Genomic DNA, 20,965 nt, shown 5'->3' on the forward strand with positions numbered 1-20,965 from the left:
ACGAGAGACTGCTGAATTGGAATTAATTTGCAAACTAGATACAATTAACTTAGTCTTGAATAGAGACTGGGAATGGATGAGTCATTACACAAAGTAAAACTATTTCCCCATGTTATTTCTCCACCCCCACCCCACCCCACTCCCCACTGTTCCTCAGATGTTCTTGTTAACTGCTGGAAATAGCCTACCTTGCTTGTCACCATGAAAGGTTTTCCTCCTTTTCCCGCCCCTACTGCTGGTGATGGCTCATCTTAAGTGATCACTCTCCTTACAGTGTGTATGATAAAACCCATTGTTTCATGTTCTCTGTGTGTGTATATAAATCTTCCCACTGTATTTTCCACCAAATGCATCTGATGAAGTGAGCTGTAGCTCACGAAAGCTTATGCTCAAATAAATTTGTTAGTCTCTAAGGTGCCACAAGTACTCCTTTTCTTTTTGCAAAGGCACCTCTCTTTTCTTTCCCTGTCCATCTCACTCTTTGCATCTGAGAAGATAAAAGAAGCAGCTGTTGGACTCTGGGGAGGAGTCCTGATCTAGACGTTAGTCAGTAATACTGCTGGAAGCATGTGATGAGAAACTTTGCTTGGATCTAATATAGATTGTTAAGATAGGCACTAGACAGTGTTTTATCTTTATTTTTCTTGTAACCATTTCTAATTCTTATGCCTCCTCACTTGTACTCATTTAAAATCCATCTCTTTGAATTAATAAACTTGTTTTATTGTTTTATCTAATCTAGGGTGTTACATTGAAGTGTCTGGTAATTCCATTTAAGGTGGCAAGTTGTTGTATATTATTCCCTTAAAGGAATAAGGGACTCTAAATACAAGAAAAATGTATCGAACAAACATGAATCTGTTCAGTGTTTTCACTGATCTCACAAAAGCATTTGATACAGTCAATAGAGAAAGATTATGGATGATCCTCAGAAAACTTGGTTGCTCACCAAAACTGTTAAAGATCATTCATTTATTTCATGAGGGGATGCAAGGTCAGGTATTTTTTCTCACTGACTCCTTTCCCATTTCAAATGGAGTCAAACAAGGCTGTGTCCTTGCCCCTGTACTGTTCAACCTCTTCTTCACCCAAGTTCTCAACCATGCTACAGATGGGCTCAACAGCGGCATATATATCAGATAGAGACATGATGGCTCAGCCTTCAATCTTACAAGGCTTAAAGCAAAACCAAAAACTAACAGAACGATTAATAAGAGAAGTGGTCTTTGTGGAGGATTGTGCCCTCCTAGCTCACACAGAGGGAGATCTCCAGTGCATCACAGATCGCTTCGCTGAAGCATCAACATTGTTTGGCCTCACAAGCAGCCTAGAGAAAACTGAGTTGTTGCACCAATCATCTTCACCGCTCAGTGCTATATCCCCTTGCACCTCCATCAGTAGAATCCAACTAAAGCAAGGATTACCTATCTTGGCAGCAACATCTCCAATGATGGATCTCTTGACAAAGGGATCACAAACAGGATAGAGAAAGCTTCTCAGTCATTAGGAAAGCTACGTATCAAAGTCCTGAAATCCCACAACATAACCCTCTCAACAAAAATAAAACTTTGCAATGCTTCTGTGCTCACATCTCTCCTCTATGGCTGTGCGACCTGGACACCATACAAATGGCATATCAAACAGCTAGAGGCCTTCCATATGCAACTCATTACGGGATCGGCTGGCAGGACAAATTACCAACTTGGCGGTTCTCCAAAAGTCAAAGACCACAAGCATCAAGGCCATGTTGATAAAAGCCCAACTACGCTGGGTTGGACACATCATTAGGATGTGTGAATATCAACTCCCCAGAAAAATTTTCTATGGATAATTGGCACAAGGACACGGGAATCAAGGCCGCTCCAGAAAGTGCTGCAAGGACAGCATCAAGCACAGACCTTTTGGTGCAATAAAACCGGATGATGTTGAGAAGGCTGTGTTAAATAGAACAGCATGGCAAGACACATTCAGAGTTTTCCAAGTCTTTGAATAGGACAGAAATAATCGACTGTTAGCTGCAAGGGAAAAGCATCATACTACTGCTGAAGCTACCAAGATGCTCACCAATTACTTTGTCTGCCCAATCTGCTCATAAGCATGTGCGTCATGCTTTGGACTTAGAGTCACTCCAGAATCCATAAAGAGAAAGAGCATGAAAATGTCATTGTTGAATCAATGGACTCTATACACACACATGCACACACACACATTTGGACTGTCCAGGTGAGGACAGGACAGTACAAAACATAATGTCAGGACTCCTGGGTTTTTACCCACCCTCCTATAAGAGCATTGATTCCATGACTCCTGTTACATAACAAAATCCAGACTTAACTAGAGTTACCTGAGGCCACTATTAAAGTTATGGGGTACATTCAGAGTGGAGATTTTAAGACTATGTGTAACTCTGCTAAGCACTGAGAGCCTGTCTGTGCCCTGCTACTCTGCGGACTCTTAGGCACCTCACCACACCAGCCCTGTGCACACCTGCACAACACAGCTCTAGTCCCTGAAGCACAAAGCCTGCTTCCTCGAGGCACTCCTAGGATGCAAGATACTCCAAAGATGACAGGAAAATGGGTCCACTGCCTTCTTCCCATATACTTGCCAACAGAGACAACTGGCTGCATAGGGGGATCTATGGTGCACCTTCTGAAGGTCTCAAGCATTGGGCTATTCCCAGCATTCCCCCTACACGCCCAACAGCTTAGGGAGAATTCTCTTTGAGGCAGAGTGCCTCCCAGAGGTCGTGCTGAGGAAATGTGGATCCATACCACCCCAGCCGTTGGCTGTACTGGAGCACCAGGACAGAGCCCTAAACTCCCTAAGCACTGTGCTGAAAACTCCGCTTTAGAAGAAATCTTCTTAAGTGTAAAAAGAAAAGGAGTACTTGTGGCACCTTAGAGACTAACAAATTTATTAGAGCATAAGCTTTCGTGAGCTACAGCTCACTTCATTGGATGCTTCAAGCATCAACTTTAAAGATCATGCTGCTTTAATTATACAGTGACACGCCATAGCTCAAGGATGAGATAGTAAATATGAGCCATAAATTCTTATCAGTCATTAGCTTCAAGCTTCCAAATTATGACTCTTGTTCCACTGATTACTAAGCAAAAGCTATTTTAAACAAAGCTCTGTGAGCAGATTTTTAGGCTGCATGTTGAAAGGTACTTTCAAAATGTTTATTTGACTTCAACACTCTTGGCCTCATTCTGCAGTCCTTACCGAAGTGCAACTGATCAGTGAAGTCAATGGAGTGTTGTCTGTGTTAAGCTCTTACTGTAGTCTCTTTGTGGGAGCTCTTGTAGCTAATGATAATTGTGTGGCAGTTTTGCTTTGCCAGCATTTGGGTGATCGTGTATTGTTGGTTTCAAACTGTGTGGTTGGAACTCCATCCCCACACATTTCATGTTCAAAAACCCCAACCAAAGGGGTGCTCACTTGGTGCAGTGCAAAACTGCAAATTTCACATGATTTTGATTTAAAGACAGAAATTGCCTGAGGTTAACTGGAAAAATTTGTGAGCAAACATTATCTGAGTTTCAAGTGGGGGATGAAACCTGAAAACTGGCGAGTTTGGCATGGGTTCACATGTTCATGCAAATATTTCGCACAACCCATCTAATCAAATCGCCATGGGCTGCTACATTGTCCCTGGCTCTCATTTAGGTGCACCAGGTATAGGGTGCCAGGAGGCATCCTCCTGCTCCCGTCAATCTTGCCTTCCCTGTGCCAGGGCCAACATTATTGTAGTCCCTGTGCACTAGAGACTACAAACTCCTAGTGTCTCTCTGAGTGCAAGCCCACAGGCGATGGGGAGTTTTGGGAAAAGGTGGGGCCACATTTGCGGAGCTGTGAACAAGATATAAACTGGCTCAATAAAAACTATGGATCTAGGTCTTCAGGACCATTTTGAAATTGTCTAATTTAATAAAAAAAGAAATATTCTAATCAAACTAGCAACCTTCTTGGAAGTATTGACCTTAGAATTCCAATTCTCTTTCATTCTGGGTCTGATCCTAGAACTTCAAAATCAGTGGGAGCAGAAGCAGGGTTTATATGATCCGAGATGTAACATTAACTTTTGTTTTCTTCTGGGTAGAAAAGACATACTCTCAAAACATTAGCAATGTAAATATGCCCCAGAAAAATTAAAGGAAAACTTCATCCATTCGGTTCAGTGCAGCTATGTTTACAGAATGTGCAATGGGAATCACTTTTTGCCATGCAATAAATTGATATATATTCATAGAATAAAAGTTTCAAATTGCAGTTGAACCTCCTGCTGGCCGGTGACTATGTTGCAGAAAAGTGACATAATTTTTAACACTAGCAACCTGAGAACCCAGTGGAAGAAACTGCACACCAGTCTGCACGCTGATTTAATACTTAGTTTGAAAATAGAAGTAAGATTGTAATAGAAACAATTTTTTAAATATTAAACAGCCCTGGTTTAACTGCAATGAAACCAAGAGTGTCAAATATTTTCTACAAAGGCTTTCCATACGTAAACCAGTAACACGTTTTTTCTTCTTGTGCAAGCAATGCAAGATCAGGTCCTTTAGTTTCTAAACATGGTACAGATTTGTTTAATGCAGTAGTAAGAATTATATATGGTTTAGGATGTCTCCATAAGGGGTTATAAAGGCCAGAGTCTGTACCTGTGAGTGTCCCTTCTGTCTTGGTGTTGCATATGAAGCAAAATACTACACAGGGGCACCAAGATGAAAAAAGCAGAAATAACAGATACTTGAATTGAAATAGACACAAGAGGCCAGGTCCTCCGCTGCACCCACCTAGCAAAGCAGACTGAAGGGACTATTAGGGGGATAGTTATATGTGCCCCAGCCCCAACACAGGTTAGAGCAGGCTGCGGCTGCTCTAACTTGCCCTAGTTGCCTATGGCCCCCAGGATGCCCCACCCATCCCCTTCCCAGTCTTCTTCCTAGTCCTTTCTGCTCCTGACATGCCTTAGCCATCTTGCACCAGAGTCATGGAAGGAAAGCAGAAATGCTGGCTACACCTGCTCTGCACCCACTGCGGCTTCTTCCTTGCCAGGGGCAATCTCCAGCAGGGGCCCTGTGAGCAGTTTCTTGAATAGTGTAAAGGGAGCAAAATGGGGCAGATTCTCTGCCCCAGGATCTTCCATTTGAGAATTGAACAAATACATAATAGTAAGGGAGCACCCAGCAGGGTTGGGAAATTAGGAGTTCAGGCTTCGGCACTGATCTCTGGTTGACTGAGGGAAAGCCCCTTCAACTGCCTGAGCTTCAAATTTCTCTAAATTTCTATAAAATAAGGATAATAGTACTTACTGCACCAATGGTATACGCACATGAGGGATAATTAATGTTTGTAAAGTGCTTTGAGATCTTTGGATGAAAGTGTCTGCTTTAATGCAAAGTATGTTATTGTTATATCGAAAGGGGGAACCTCAGAGGTTTCTCTCACTATTACTATATTCTTTTCTTCAGCCAAAGCCTATTTTTCCATATTCATAAAAATAATTTATCTTTTTATTGTTTTTCTTCTATTTTCAAATTATATATAACCAAAGGCGGGCCTGATACACTGATACTACAAGGTTTCTAGCTATACCCAAAAGCATTTCTAAAGCTATTTGATGATTATTGTGTCTTCTTCTGTTTTTGTGCTGAGTTTAACCTGCCTGGTTGACATTTTCGTTTTTTCCAGTACAAAGGAAACCAGAATTAAAGAGAGATGAAGCATGTGACAAACCAGGAGTTTCAGGTCATCTGACAGATGACACGTACTTAACAGAAATAGGAACCAAGGAGCCCCCAGACTCCTCAAGATTTTACAGAGCCATACTTTAGAGAATGTGCCTTATTGCAGGTTTAAGGTAAAAAAAATGACAAATGGCAGCTGAGCCTATTGCAGTGGAAACAGATCTCCTTACAGGCTAAAGTGAGTTACATTCGTATTTCAAGATGATTTAACATGGGGCCATCTTCTGTTACCTTGCCAAAAGGACATTTGTCTGAGAGTAGCCCCGTTGATTTAGATGAGAATACTCCCAGGGGAAGGTACCTCCATGAACGTAAGGGCAGGAGATTTATGGCCCATAAAGAGGACATGAAAAGGGATGTTAAGGGATTCTAAGGAATACATTCAGTAAGTTCATGCTTCCATTATTCACCTGGATGAAATTCACTGTCCCAACTAAAGATAGAGTAAATAGGCTTTGTGTGAAGGAGCTATGAAGAAGTTGTAAGGAACAGAATCCATCTCTAATCTACAGACAGAACCCTGAGCAGTTCAGGCCACTGCTTCCTCTCTCAGGCCAGTACAGTTACTGCAACTCCTGGGCATCCCCTAGGCAAGGTTTGTGATCACTGTAATCTTTGACCCACTGGCCACACCTCTTTCCCTTCCACAGCTGAACTCCAAGCTCCCTTCCCTGCTGGCTTATGCAGAAATGGTCCACTTCCCAGTTCTTCCATGTACAGAAGATGTGGAGTCCCCATCCGTGAGTGAGAGCCCCACAATCACCTAATCCCCAAGTAATGAAACCTCTGTGGTTCTGCTACACCGAGGGCCTTCTGCTGTCCATATGCTATTGGGTGCATATCACTTTCAGAACTTAAAAACAAATAACCAGGCCATCGAGGAACTGTACCTTCAGTATGCTAGTAAACCTTACCTATCTGATTCCTGGTTGCAGAATAAAAGGCATTGACGACAGCAGCCCCACTTATCCACCTACAGAAAACACACAAGAAGTCTAGTTAGAAATGCAATTCTTAACAGCAAGCTCAATGGAGCACAAAAACAGACCAGGAAAGTGACCCTCTCCTTCACCTGTTACTGAAAATATTTAGATTTCCTTTTACTGGCACTAGAAGTTTTCGCTGGAAAAATTTCAAACACAAAAAACATCATTAATCCAGATTGCCTATCTTCAAGTAGTGAGTTACACCATCATAGATTATTGTGATTTCAAAGTATTTATGATTAATTAAAATTGTGTTTATAGTCTTAGATCCAGAAAACATTGACATATATCATCAGCTATAAGTCCAGAAATCTAGATAGCAGACTTGACTGTGGTCATTATACAGGGATGTGAGGCCCACACAGGTCTAAAACCCAGTTCTGTAGAGCTACTAGGCAGCTAGCCACTCCAGGCTGACACCCAGCAGCAGCAGCTATAATTGACTTGTGCTCCATTTCCCACAGCGCATGGAAAGTTTTGCCTCAAGTGTTTGACAGACAGCAGCCCCATTGCTCCTGATTGGCTCCCTGACCTATATAAACCCAAGGGGCATTCCAGGGAATGCCTAGGCAACAGTGTGATTCTTCTATGGCTGCCATGACTGGTCCTGCTCCTTGCTGTTGAATTCCTGGCTTGTCCTCAGCTTGATTAGGAATTCACTGCCTGACTCTGACCCTTGGTATTATCCCTGCCCTGGATCTGACTATGAACTCCCCTGCCACTCCCAGTCTTGAGTTTGTCCCTGCTCTGACCCTTGGCCCTGATTGACTTCACTGGAATCCTGACAGGGCAAATCTTCCAGAGAAACTGATAAGAATTGTGCCTCCGTAAGACCACAGCACTGAACTCTTATTTATTATCAAAAGTATTCCTATCTAAAAGGGGTTGAGTCTGCAGAGAACTAAGCACCTTGAGTTTTTATCTGGAGTTTTTATTTGCTCAGCATACAATTTGCTTTATAAGCATTTCAGTGTTGCTCATCACTGTATCTTGGGGCCCCACAAATGAATTATGAGGTAGGAAACTATTACTCCCTTTAACAGAAAAGGAAACCCAGGCACAGGGTCAAATAGGAGGGCTGTCACTGAGCCAGGTCTTCTTGGCTTTCAGTCCTGTGCCTTAACCACAAAACAATGTCTCCTCCCCTTGTAGGGTAGGGCCTACTGTATGGAAAATACTTGAAAAGTCTTGGCTGTTTTTACTGTCAGACATTTTTTACTAGACCTTCAGCGAAGAAGCTTCAGCACCATTGGTACTACACACGTTCAACTTGCAGTATTGAAGCTAAGGGTGACATTTGACACCTAAACAGAGGGCCAGAAGGAGGCTTATGCAACAGCTAAGTCTTACTTAAGATCTGAGACTAGAGGAATGTAAGTGGTGCATGTGACTTCTGCTGGCCCACTGCACAAAAGTTTATTTCACCCTCAGTGATTAATTTAGAAATATACCTTGGAAGATACCCCAAGATTGCCCCAATAATCTCTTGATGATAAAGACCCAACAGGGGATATTTGGGGGGGGGGAGAGGAAGGGCTAAGTGCTTACTGGAGAAAGGTGATACAATTGGCAGAAATGGTCTGTCTACTGTCAACTTGATATTTATATTATATGATGTGAAAGTCATGAAAAGGTCAGCCAGCTTTGTGATTTCACTGATTGTAAAAGTTTAATTTATAGAACCAACATAGAAGCAAAAACCACATATACAAAGGATTTTTGAATTATTAGTAAGAATGGTTTCTTGCGCCTATCTTTCACATACCCATAAACCAATGTGTTGTGGTGTTCTTTTATGTTCTGTTCTCAAATACAGTCCTGATGTAACACCACTGGCTTCACTGAAGCTGAGCCTGCTTACGCTAGTACTGAATTTGGCTTTGGAGACCTGATTCTGTATCTCATTGGTACACTTCGGAATACATCCATTTGAAGTCACTGGAGTGTTATTAAGGTGAGAAAGGTCAGAATCAAGCCATGTATCTTCCATAGAGGTAGCACTCAGCAATCTGTGGAATCTGGCCCAATGTTCTGATAAGAAGATAGGTTTTTGCTTCACATCAATAAAAGCTGAGCCCATATATTCCAAGCCAGAATATAACTCTAATGGTTTTATTAGGCTTATAAAATAGGCTTTAATATTCTACTTGAAGTTTTCCAAGTAGACTTTGGACTAGTAGGATGATGTTGTAAATGGTCTATTGGATAATTTATTGCCTATAAATAATAAGTTATTGTGATAGATTCCATCATTTAAATGACAATGAACAAGTGGACTGTGTGAAAGATCAGCTACTCTGTGCATCTGTCATACCTGATATAAAGTAAAATGAATATTAAGAATGAATAATGAGTAATATAAATCATTTGGGCCTGATTCTCCTCTCACTTACTCAAGTTTTATACCATGGAACTCCACTGACTTCGATGTAGTTACTCCTGCCTAGCACACTGGTGTAAGGCTATGTCTTCATTAGAAATGCTGCAGTTACACTGCTGTATCACTTCACTGTAGACACTCACTACAGCAACAGGAGGAGATAAGCAAGGCACTGCAAAAATTACCCTGAAAGTATCAGAGGGCTATGAGTTAGATAAAAGAAAGCAAGGTCGCAAGCTGTGGAGGGGGAGTCTCTGACAGGCAGACTTGATGGGTGGTTAGTGGGAAGAAAGGAGAATGTATTCTTTGGGAATGACAGACTTCATTTCTCCCATTGTAACTAACTTAAGAGGTACCTCTCTAAGTTAACTCTTAATGAATACAAGGATACATGCTGCTGCTTTTGTGTTAGCGTGATTTTTATTCTCTTCTAAATAGACTGTGTTTTTAATTCTACTTGAGTCTTACCCTGCTTGGGAGTTTCCTACTGACCATCCCAGAGACAAAACTACCTTCAACCTTTAACAAGATGTACTGAAAGAAGGGTGCCTGGAGCCTACTTTGGTCAGGATTCTTGATCAAAGGGGCACAAACTAGAGTCCCCTCCAAGAAGGTGTATCCCATGCAAAGCTGTAGTCCGATGGATGCATAGGGAATACCTAGTGACCATGGACAAAAAACAAGTGTAAGGTGGTAAGATGACAGGCTGAAAAAGATTACCTGTAGTCTGTTGGATTCTGCCAAAACTGAACTAAAAACTATAAACCAGCTACAAAGATAAACTGAACAAACCCATTTCTGCAGCTCTTACTTATAAGAATAGTCTTGCATTTGTGTCGGTGATCCATTCTGGTCATAATCCCCTCTCTGCTTGGGTCCTGCAAGTGGCTAAAGTAGCCAAAAAAGTGAGCAGTGCTGGCAGGGGAGGGATGTGGCCAGGACAACCAGGGACTGGGCTGATACAGCACATGCTTGTTTCAGCCTTTGAGTGGAAAGTAAAGCTGCCCTCCCCTGTAGATGCTAGCCACCCTCTTCAAGTGATGAATCCTCACCCCATTTTGCCATGGGTTTTGGTGGAACAGTCCTTGTATGCCACCAGGGGACAGATCTGGTCAAATAGCCACAAAGTATATTATCTCACAACAGGTGAGAAAACAGAGAATTTGATGATGCATTAAGGCAGTTTCTCTAAATCAGAAACCACAGAGTAAAATTTACAAAGAACATGAGAAACTGTGCTCTGGTCTGAAACAAGAAGAAGCATCAGCTAGTGAATCACAGCCTTTGAACCCCTCCACAACAGGTAAGTTCTTTCCATTCTGGCACTGGTCAATACTGAACATTTTCTCAAAAGATGGACAAAGTTTTTAAAAAGCTAAAGACTGAAAAATAAAATTGTAGCTTTGAGATATGCTAGTGAAAGCAGAGTTTAGCTGAGCCCAGGCAAGAGAACTGGGTAATAGGACAGTCTATTGTAAAAGCAGAGTGTAAATGAAACTATAACAAGAGAAGTTTCAGAGTAGCAGCCGTGTTAGTCTGTATTCGCAAAAAGAAAAGGAGTACTTGTGGCACCTTAGAGACTAACAAATTTATTAGAGCATAAGCTTTCGTGAGCTACAGCTCACTTCATCTGTAGCTCACGAAAGCTTATGCTCTAATAAATTTGTTAGTCTCTAAGGTGCCACAAGTACTCCTTTTCTTATAACAAGAGAAGTAGGTAATAGAGCACTGCAAGGGAGCCAGCTGGAGAGAGGGATGTGAAGAAATGTAGTAGTTAGCTGCACTCATACAGTTGCACAGATGTCAATGCTTAGATCAATTGCTTTTAGTCTATAATAATTACATTCTATGTCACTAAATTAAATGACCTAAGTGAGGTATCATAGTAATATTTCAGGTTGGAAGGAGGCCCCCATGACCATTTAGGGCTACCTACTGTTTAGCTTTTTTATATTAGCTTCTCTACCTCTAAGGGTATGTCTACAGTACCAGCACGACAGTGGGACAACAGCAGTGCTGCAGCTACACCACGTTGTAGTGTAGGCACTTACTGTAGTGATGGAAGTGGGTTTTCCATTGTTGTAGCAAATCCAGCCCCTTGAGAGGCAGTAGCTAAGCATCACTGGAAGAATTCTTTCTTTGACCTAACGATGTCTACACTGGGGCTTAGGTAAGCTTCACTACATCTCTCAGGGGTGTTAATTTTTCATACGCCGTGAGCAACGTTGCTAGGTCAACCTAAGTTTTAGGTGTAGACCAGACCTAAAATGTTTGCCTAACTCCTTTTTAACTTCTTATCTTATAAGATTTGCAAAAAAATGTGTATAGTAATTAAGAGCCATTTCCTGCATAGCTAGGTAGACAAACTTCCCATTGATTTCACTACAGCCAGATCATATTTATAAGATAAATGTATACATGATGGATTGTATTTTCCAATGAATGCATCTGATGAAGTGAACTGTAGCTCATGAAAGCTTATGCTCAAATAAATTTGTTAGTCTGTAAGGTGCCACAAGTACTCCTTTTCTTTTTGCATTTGTAATATAACTGCATTATGTTTCAGTGCATCTAAACTGTTATTCCGGTATCATTCTCAACTCAGTACCTCATAAGCTCAAGCTCCCAAAAAACTCACCAATATACATGCTGCATTCTTTTATATTACCTAAATAAATGTAATCACCTTTTTTGTTTTGATAAACACTCGGACACCCAATCTTTCCTGAATTCAGATCTATCTTCAAACACCAATTAATGAGAGAACATCTGGAGACCATTGATCTCTGGTAACATCTGTGCTGATTTAGGGTGAACAAGTAAGTCAAAGTGCTAATGCTCCGCTTTCAGTGTGTGCAGGAAATGTTAGTATACTGCTCACATAGTGTGGAAAAATGTGCACAGTGCTCAGCAATGGTAGCAAACAACTATGGCCATGTGGAACTGAGCCCTGGTGAAAAGAGGAGTGCTGGGGAGGAGTGTGGCCAATCCTAGGTGCTTACCTGAAAGCCAGTTATGTCTTACTTTAAACACACTTGATAAACAATACACAGACATTTAAAATACATACTGTTCCTTGTCCACCTTTTCTCTGAGCTTCTTCAGCCGCTTCCTTTGGCTATATAGCAAACTTTGAATGATGTTCTCAAAGTACTCTTCCTCTTTGTAGTTCAGCTTAAAAAAGGAGAAATAAAAGAAAAATGATATTGCAGGTTTGTTACTTGACTGCTACCGAAGAGGGACAGGATTTAAAAAGTCCATTTCGAGCATTGTACTCAGAGTGATGAATTTCCTATGAAAATTTCTAAGATGCGAAAGCACATCTTGGTTTGCAGTGCTCTGTAACATCATTCACTGGATATCACAGCTACATCAGCACCAGGACGTATGCTAATGTAATGTTGCAGTACAGTATACCCCAAAGGATCAGTATTTGCCACCACTATTTCGTATTTGTAGATTTAGGGTTGGATTCTGCCATCATTACTTGGAGTGAGTAGCACCGTATTCTGGGAATCACCTAATTCAAATCAATGGTGCTGCTTCCTAAGAGTATGCATGTCAGAATTAGGCCAGGATGTTATTTTAAGAAGATATTCTGATTTTTTTTATGACTCTCCATTCTTTTTTAGCTTTAAAAATATTAACAGCCCTTTGGACTCCTACCCCACCTTCTATCTGAGGATCTCAACATGCTTTACATACTTTAATGAAAGTAACTCTCATGATATCCCTGCAAGGCAGGAGAGAATTATGAGCCACACTTTGCAGATGGACAAAATGAGATACAGTTTACACTAGGTGACTTGCAGAAGGTCACAAATGAAGGGCCAAATTCAACCCTGATATTAAATGGGCACAACTTCTTTGAATTCCATTAAACTGAAGTCACTTAAAGCAGGGCTGTATAATTCACACATAGTCAGTAGAAATACTGGGCCTGATTCTCCATTGCACTACTCCAAATTTATGTTGATATAATGCCATTGGAATTTGCACTTATGCACCATCCCCTTGGCATGTCTTGGCCTATACCAGCAGCAAATTATACCACTACCCATGCTGGATCAGTCATCTGTGCCACACTGCATACTGGGAGGAGGAGGGCGGATGTGCAGAACCTAAACTCCACCCACTCCCTGACTCCTGCTCCCCTGAATTCAAGATCCAGGTAGCCCATGTGGAAGTGAAATCTTAAGCCTTATATACCTGCATAGGCGTGTAGTAGAATCACAGTCTAGTTCGTAAGAGCCTTTGCTAATCATTGTTTGCATGATGACTTTATGGATACTTACATCTTGGTATTCATTATTCAGTTTATTGTTATCCGTTATGATATCATCTGGATAGCCGATCCTCTCTGTAATTGCTGCAGCCTAAAGGACATAATGTTTAAATCGGTTTGCTATTACATGCCAATCCAAATACAGCTATACCTTCAAGATGATCAGATACTAGTAATATACCAGATGTTTACAGGCACCTATTTGGGAATACCTGTGTAGGAGCCTTCAGTCTCATTGTACAGAGTTTTTGTTGATGGATTTTTCTTTTCTTTAATGGATTTTAAAGATTGTAAAGTCCTTTGGTTAATTACTTTATGACTCTAAAAGAATTCAAAAAATGTGTCCCATTCAACAGAAATACTATCATATGCTTTTTCTATAAAACTATATGCTAGAGCTGGACCCCATATCTCAGCAGCAGTTTCAAATGCAATACTTATTTCAGTGAAATAAGTTATCCCAATGTATTTGATATTTCTATAAGACAGAAATTAAATTAATAATTTTAATTTGTGTAACTTCAACACAAGGCAGGCAAAATAGTCTTGTTAATATTTGCAGGGATAAGTACATTATATGGAGAGATGGGATCAAATTGAAATCCTGAATCTGAACAAATCCCAGCTTTTGAAGACAGGAATTTTCAGAATCTGAATCTGGATCCAAATTTTAGAGCAGGCTCCTACATCTACCATTGACTGAGCCATACCCCTGGATTTGCACACTCCTGTACATTGAGGGGTTTGTTTGAAATCCAGATCCAATCTTTTCAATCCAGACAATTCAATGTCCATTACTTTGTGTAACTGATCAGTCTCTTTTATTTGATGACACGGCCAGAAGTTATAAAAATCCTCATGATAGTAAAGGCCTCCTTGGCAATCCTTTCTCATATTTTCAATATACAAATGCCACAGTGAATTTAACTGTTAAACCAGTTTAACTGATATGTCTGTAAGTAATGTTCTGACTGGCTATGCACACAAATAAGCAATATAAATAACTCATCTCAGTACATTTGGGAATCTTAGGGCTTGTCTACACTTACGTGGGATCGATGTATTGCGGTCAATTTAGCGGATCTAGTGAAGACCTGCTAAATTAACCAGAGATTGCTCTCCCGTCGACTCCTGTACTCCAGATCGAGAAGAATAGGGGGAGTCAACAGGAGAGCATCTCCTGTCGACATCTCATAGTGTGGATCCCGCGGTAAGTAGGCCTAAGCTACGTCGATTTGAGTTACACTATTCACGTAACTCAAATTGTGCAGCTTAGATCGAATTTCCCCTATAGTGTAAACAAGGCCTAATACTAATTAGTTTGTTTGAAATGTAATGATTTTAGTCAAAGGCTCATCCATGTGAATCTGCATAGTCTTGCAAATGTTTCTTAAATTGGAGAGGCTGAGCACATATAACATCCAGAACTAATTACAGTTCAGAGTGTACAATAGATGCTCAATTCATAGATTCATAGATATTAAGGCCAGAAGGGACCATTCTGATCATCTAGTCCGACCTCCTGCACAACGCAGGCCACAGAATCTCACCCACCCACTCCTACGAAAAACCTCACCTATGTCTGAGCTATTGAAGTCCTCAAATCGTGGTTTAAAGACTTCAAGGAGCAGAGAATCCTCCCTCAAGTGACCTGTGCCCCATGCTACAGAGGAAGGCGAAAAACCTCCATGGCCTCTTCCAATCTGCCCTGGAGGAAAATTTCTTCCCGACCCCAAATATGGCGATCAGCTAAACCCTGACCATATGGGCAAGATTCACCAGCCAGATACTACAGAATATTCTTTCCTGGGTAACTCAGATCCCATTCATCTAATATTCCATCTCAGGGGATTAGGCCTATTTACCCTGAATATTTAAAGATCTATTAATTACCAAAATCACATTATCCCATCATACCATCTCCTCCATAAACTTATCGAGTAGTATCTTAAAGCCAGATAGATCTTTTGCCCCCACTGCTTCCCTTGGAAGGCAATTCCAAAACTTCACTCCTCTGATGGTTAGAAACCTTCATCTAATTTCAAGTCTAAACTTCCTGGTGGCCAGTTTATACCCATTTGTTCTTGTGTCCACATTGGTGCTCAGCTTAAATAATTCCTCTGTATTTATTCCTCTGACATATTTATAGAGAGCAATCATATCTCCCCTCAACCTTCTTTTAGTTAGGCTAAACAAGCCAAACTCCTTAAGTCTCCTTTCATAAGACAAGTTTTCCATTCCTCGGATCATCCTAGTAGCCCTAAGATGTACTACCTTGCTTAAAATACCATTCTTGGACTCAACCTACTGCATTGTTGAAATGTTGATATAGATTGTAACTAACTATTGTCTATGACCATGGCTATACATAAATATAATATGGCATGATTGCATCTTCATTGCATAAGCATGTAATGAAAGACACTAACGTAAAGCAAAATGTGCAGGGGAGCATGGCTAAACTCATTGGGGAACACTAACTTTGAACTTCCTGACTGTAATGTTGCAATAATGGCATTATTTTATATGTTGCAGAATCTAGAGCCTGTTGAAAAAATAATAATACATTTCACAGGAATTTTTCAAAAAAATTAATGGGTTTTTCCAAATTTTGAAAAAATACAATTGTCAAAAAAATTGACCAGCTCAATAGTAAGTAGAAAAATCCCACCATTTTCAGGGTTTTCTTTTAAAAAAAATTAGAGACAGAATTTGATGAAAAATGTCATTAAAATACTCAAAATTGGGAAAATTTCAACCAGCTCTAGAATATTGTTGATAAATGCAAAGTAATGCACATACTCACAACTATGCATACAAAATGATGGGGTCTAAATTAGCTATTACCACTCAAAGAGATCTTGGAGTCACTCTGAGTAATTCTCTGAAAACACCTGCTCAATGTGGAGCAGCAGTCAAACAGAATGTTAGGAACCATTAGGTTTCAGAGTAGCAGCCGTGTTAGTCTGTATTCTCAAAAAGAAAAGGAGTACTTGTGGCACCTTAGAGACTAACAAATTTATTTGAGCATAAGCTTTTGTGAGCTACAGGAAGTGAGCTGTAGCTCACAAAAGCTTATGCTCAAATAAATTTGTTAGTCTCTAAGGTGCCACAAGTCCTCCTTTTCTTTTTAGGAACATTAGGAAAGAGATAGATAAGACAGAAAATATCAGAACACCATTGTATAAATCCATGGTACACCCACACGTTGAATACAGTGGGCAGTTCTGGTCAGCCCATTTAAAAATAGATCTATTAGAATTAGAAAAGGTGCAGAGAAGGGCAACAAAAATGATAGGGGGGATGGAACAGCTTCCATGTGAGGAGAGATTAAAAAGACTGGGACTGTTTAGCTTAGAAAAGAGATGACTGAGGGGGGATATGATAGAAATCTATAAAATCATGACTGGTGGGGAGAAAATGACTAGGGAATTGTCATTTACACCTTCACATACCCCAAGAACTAGGCTCACCCAAGGAAATTAATAGGCACTAGGTCTAAAACCAACATAAGTGTCAGGAATTAGGGACTGCAGCAAAGCTAGTCTCTAAGCAGCCTCATCAGTACAGAAGACTGACCTGCAGAAGACTGTCTAATTAGCAACACCACCTGATTGGCTGCTGAGGCCAGAAGGCTGGCTTTTAAGCCAGCAGCAGCAGCAGCAGCAGCTTGCTGGCTTCTCAGTGATCATATTGTCCTACCCTCCTCCCCCATATGCCTGCTCCTGCCTTTCACCCAGCCTCACTTCTGTCCTGACATGCCTTAAACCCCTCCTTGCCTGCTGCCCTGTTCGATCCAGTTCCTGACCTCATTTGACTCTCAGCTCTGGCTCCTGACTATGGACTCCAGCTTGACCCTTGTATCTGATACTCATTTTCTGCCTTCTGATTTGACCCTGGGTTCCCGATGACTGACTATGGCTCTGGCTCTGGCCGCTGGCTAGACTGCCCTCATCTTGGTCCGCTGACAATAAGGAAGTACTTTTTCACACAATGCACAGTCAACCTATGGAACTTGTTGCCAGGAGTTGTTGTGAAGGCCAAAATTATAACTGGGCTCAAAAAAGAATTACCTAAGTTCATGGAGGATCAGTCCATCAATGGGTATTAGCCAAGATAGTCAGGGATGCAACACAATGCTCTAGGTGACCCTAAATATTGGACTGCCAGAAGCTGGGACTGGACAATGGGATGGATCACTCTGAAGCATCTGACACCAACCACTGTTGGAAGATAGGATATTGGGGTACCAGGTGGACCACTGATCTGACCACTATGGCCATTCTCATGTTCTTATTAGAAAGCATCCCATTTGATTATCTCCCCTGCAAAAGAAGGATGGTCTCCTACAGTATGTTGTCTAGTGTTTAATTCAGCCTAGTTTTAAACGTTTAAAGCAATAGGACTTTATCTCTGCCCCTAGAAGACTGTTCTACAGATATCGCTGTCCAGGAGTTTTTTACAATATTCAGCCTAAATGTTTCCCTTCTTAATTCAATCCCATTACTCCTACAGTCATTTTAGCTCAATGAATTACCTTAAATCATTCCTTTCCATTTTGGTCTTTATAACTGTCTACAAATACTGTATTTGAAAGGGTATCTACTCCCTTTGTCCCTGCTCAGCCCAGTGATAGCTCAACCTTTTCTATACAGGGATTTCCTGTTCCATGCAGGATCCTCCAATGTAACCAGGACTTAACTGAGACCCCCTTCTATTCAGTAATATGGGAAAGGCAGGGTGGTTGTGCCCCCCCATCCCCAGTTAAAAACTCATGGATTAGTTGAACCATGCATATTTATCTCTTTTAACCTTTCCTCATCAGTCATTCCCAGTCAATCTGAAAACTGCTAATGTAGCATGTGGAGCTTTAAAAACTATGATTATATATGTGATTGGTACACTTTTAAGGTCTGGAAAAACTCTGTATGGTAGAGTCTGAGTCTTATCAGTTGTAGCTGTGCTGACTGGAAACTGACCCTCAGAATGAAATGGGGTTGGATATAGTTCGTAAACAAGGGATCTCCATATTGTACTAACTTGATTGCTGTTATTCTGATCTAAATAAAGTAATAGTAGATAAATTCAATGGTATGACTGTCTGATTAGATTTTTTGGTCAATTTAAGTTACCTATCTTTACAACAGAGTTATAAAACAAATCAAAACTTGTTTTTTCACTTACTTTTTGTTCTGCTTTCTTTTTGGTTTCTGCATCCATCCAGGTGAGTTCATCTAACGTTGTTATAAAAACCTCACGGATTTGTATAATCATTTCTTGAACCTGGGAAAAGCCATCAGAATACAGTAAGACCACCCTGGTCATTTTTCCCTAAATCATCATCTGTTTTGTACATTCTTGTTGTTACTCAAATGGCATATTAATTGAGCAACAAACAAACTAAATCTTAAGGCCAATTTTATCAGAAAGCAAAGTTTCCAAGTGGAAAGTGTTAATTATAACAATTACCTTTGTTATTTAAAGAATCAAAAGTTAAAAGTGGCTATTACTAATTGCAGCAATAATTATTTGGGAAGATGTTATGGTTAGTGATCCTAAAGAATGTATGATTAGACAATAACCCTGTAATAACCACAAAGGAAAAATCATGTATTTTCACATCATTAGCCATAATACAATACTGTTTTAAATAACTAAATTCACCCTCCTTTCATTGAGAAAATATACCTTACAAAATCATTTTACTTAAATATTTAATTTATCAATTTATTTTAATTAAGTTGATTTAAAAGAGTTGGTTTTCAGAAAAGGTAATCAAATTCAGTGCCTCACTCTGTAACCTTCTCTGCTTTATGATAGTGCCAGCTGTAGTTTGCCTAAGCTGTAGATTGCCTAATCTTCATTGACATCCACTCTTAGCATCATTTGCTAATTGCTTGTTTTACTGTCCTGGAAAAGGAGCATAATCCCATCACTACAGATTGTTGACATGGGTGCTTCCCAGCGTATTGCTGAGCAGCATGTTCTTCACTGTTCTTAACCAAACCTTAACATCTGAATGTGGGAAATAACATTTTATGTTTTTGCAATTAGTGTTCCCCCTATACAGGATGAGGGAACTAAATCTATTTGCTTAGAAACATTAGCAGAGTAGTATTGCATGATGATATACTGTGTAATGTTTGTCAGATAACTCAAAGATTCTCTTGAACTGATAAGCTTGCTTTTTCTTTTCCTGATCTAGCCCTTGGTAGCCATTAGCACGGGAATGAAACAAAGCTACTATACTTTCAAGGAACAAATTCTGACACTGGATGAATGAGTGGTGCAGCTCCCATTTATGTCAGTTGGAGCAGCTGCAAGCATCCCAGAATTTCCCCTGGGCATCTGCAGTAGAATGAAATGAATGACATCAGCAATAATTGGATTTCTACAATTCTAATAAGACGCCAATTTCTATTAAATCACCATCTACTAAACTTAACCACTTGGATAGTGAACAAGTTAAGCGAATTGAAAACATTACCACATGTTTACTGTCTCCAGAAAATGCTTCCTCTACATACAGTCGTCCCACTGCATTCTCCATATTGCCATTGACATAGTTTGCACACCGCCGCCAAACAGCTGTTTCTGATGTTGTGCCATAAAGTGCCTGTTAAACATAAATATTAGATAAAGGAATGACATCTAGGTCAACATAAACAGGAGAATGGTGGTTGATTACCAGACCATGAGTTTTGGAGGAGTCTAATCTACCCTCACTGACTACATTTAATTATCATTAGTGTTTGTGGGGATGAGGGGTACTCTCTAAATTGCACACCAATCTGAGCAAACATAAGGGAGTCACTGGCAACATTTCCTATCCCTCCAGCAGCCATGGAAGGGAGTGGGGGAAGAAAAAGACCCCTAATAGCCATGAAGGGGAGAGATAAGGAAGGTGTTGCTGCACATTGCTGCTCTGGTGCCTGCATTTGAATTGCAACCCCTTGCTCCACTAAGGGTCACTGTGACCAGAGGGCAAATTCACACCCAGGGGAGGAAGATTGAGCTTTCCACCACAGCCCTGCCAGAAGTTCCATAAGAGTGCCACCAGTGGTATCTGAGCAGGGGATCCACCTAGTCAATACCCCAGATACACAGGCTATAACACCTTTCCAGCGAGAGCCACACATTTTTGGGGCAGCCCTGACTGTTTGAAGGGCGGCTGTTGGTATCTTGTACTATCAATGTACATGTTGCAAAGATTTTTGTCATGATATTTCATTAATGATGATGCAGAGATGTTGATGTGATGGTGTGACATCATCACAAAATGATTACAATGTTAGGGAGTCACACCGTGATTACCTGGTGGCTCCCTGGAGCCCTGTTCAGTGAGGAAAGAGTTATCCTTCTCTTCAAGATTGTAATCTGGGACTTCATGTATTAAGAGCTACATAGTTGCTGCACTTTGCACTGAATTAATGATAGTGAAAAGGAAAACTGCCGATATTTCCTTTCACCCCAACAAATACATAAAGAATTTGGAGGAGAGGAAAGGGCTTCAGTGGGACACAATATAGAACTGTCTACAACAGGCTTCCCTGAAGACCTT

The 20,965-nt window shown here is 40.6% G+C and overlaps 1 protein-coding gene across 3 annotated transcripts in view; it reads right to left on the reverse strand.

Annotated features, from left to right (window-relative positions):
• The window catches only part of MME (membrane metalloendopeptidase), a 69,608-nt gene that overhangs the window by 16,183 nt on the left and 32,460 nt on the right, over positions 1-20,965 (reverse strand). For all 3 annotated transcript variants that reach the window (XM_038416238.2, XM_043492508.1, XM_043492509.1), the window contains exons 13-17: positions 19,892-20,020; positions 18,589-18,687; positions 13,415-13,495; positions 12,190-12,293; positions 6,668-6,726 (exon numbers count right to left, since the gene is read on the reverse strand). In XM_038416238.2, coding sequence (XP_038272166.1) covers positions 6,668-6,726; positions 12,190-12,293; positions 13,415-13,495; positions 18,589-18,687; positions 19,892-20,020 — 472 coding nt within the window. The remainder of the gene's footprint in view (positions 1-6,667; positions 6,727-12,189; positions 12,294-13,414; positions 13,496-18,588; positions 18,688-19,891; positions 20,021-20,965) is intronic.

This window comes from Dermochelys coriacea, chromosome 9 (genome assembly GCF_009764565.3).
Source record: "Dermochelys coriacea isolate rDerCor1 chromosome 9, rDerCor1.pri.v4, whole genome shotgun sequence".
Lineage (NCBI taxonomy): Eukaryota > Metazoa > Chordata > Testudines > Dermochelyidae > Dermochelys > Dermochelys coriacea.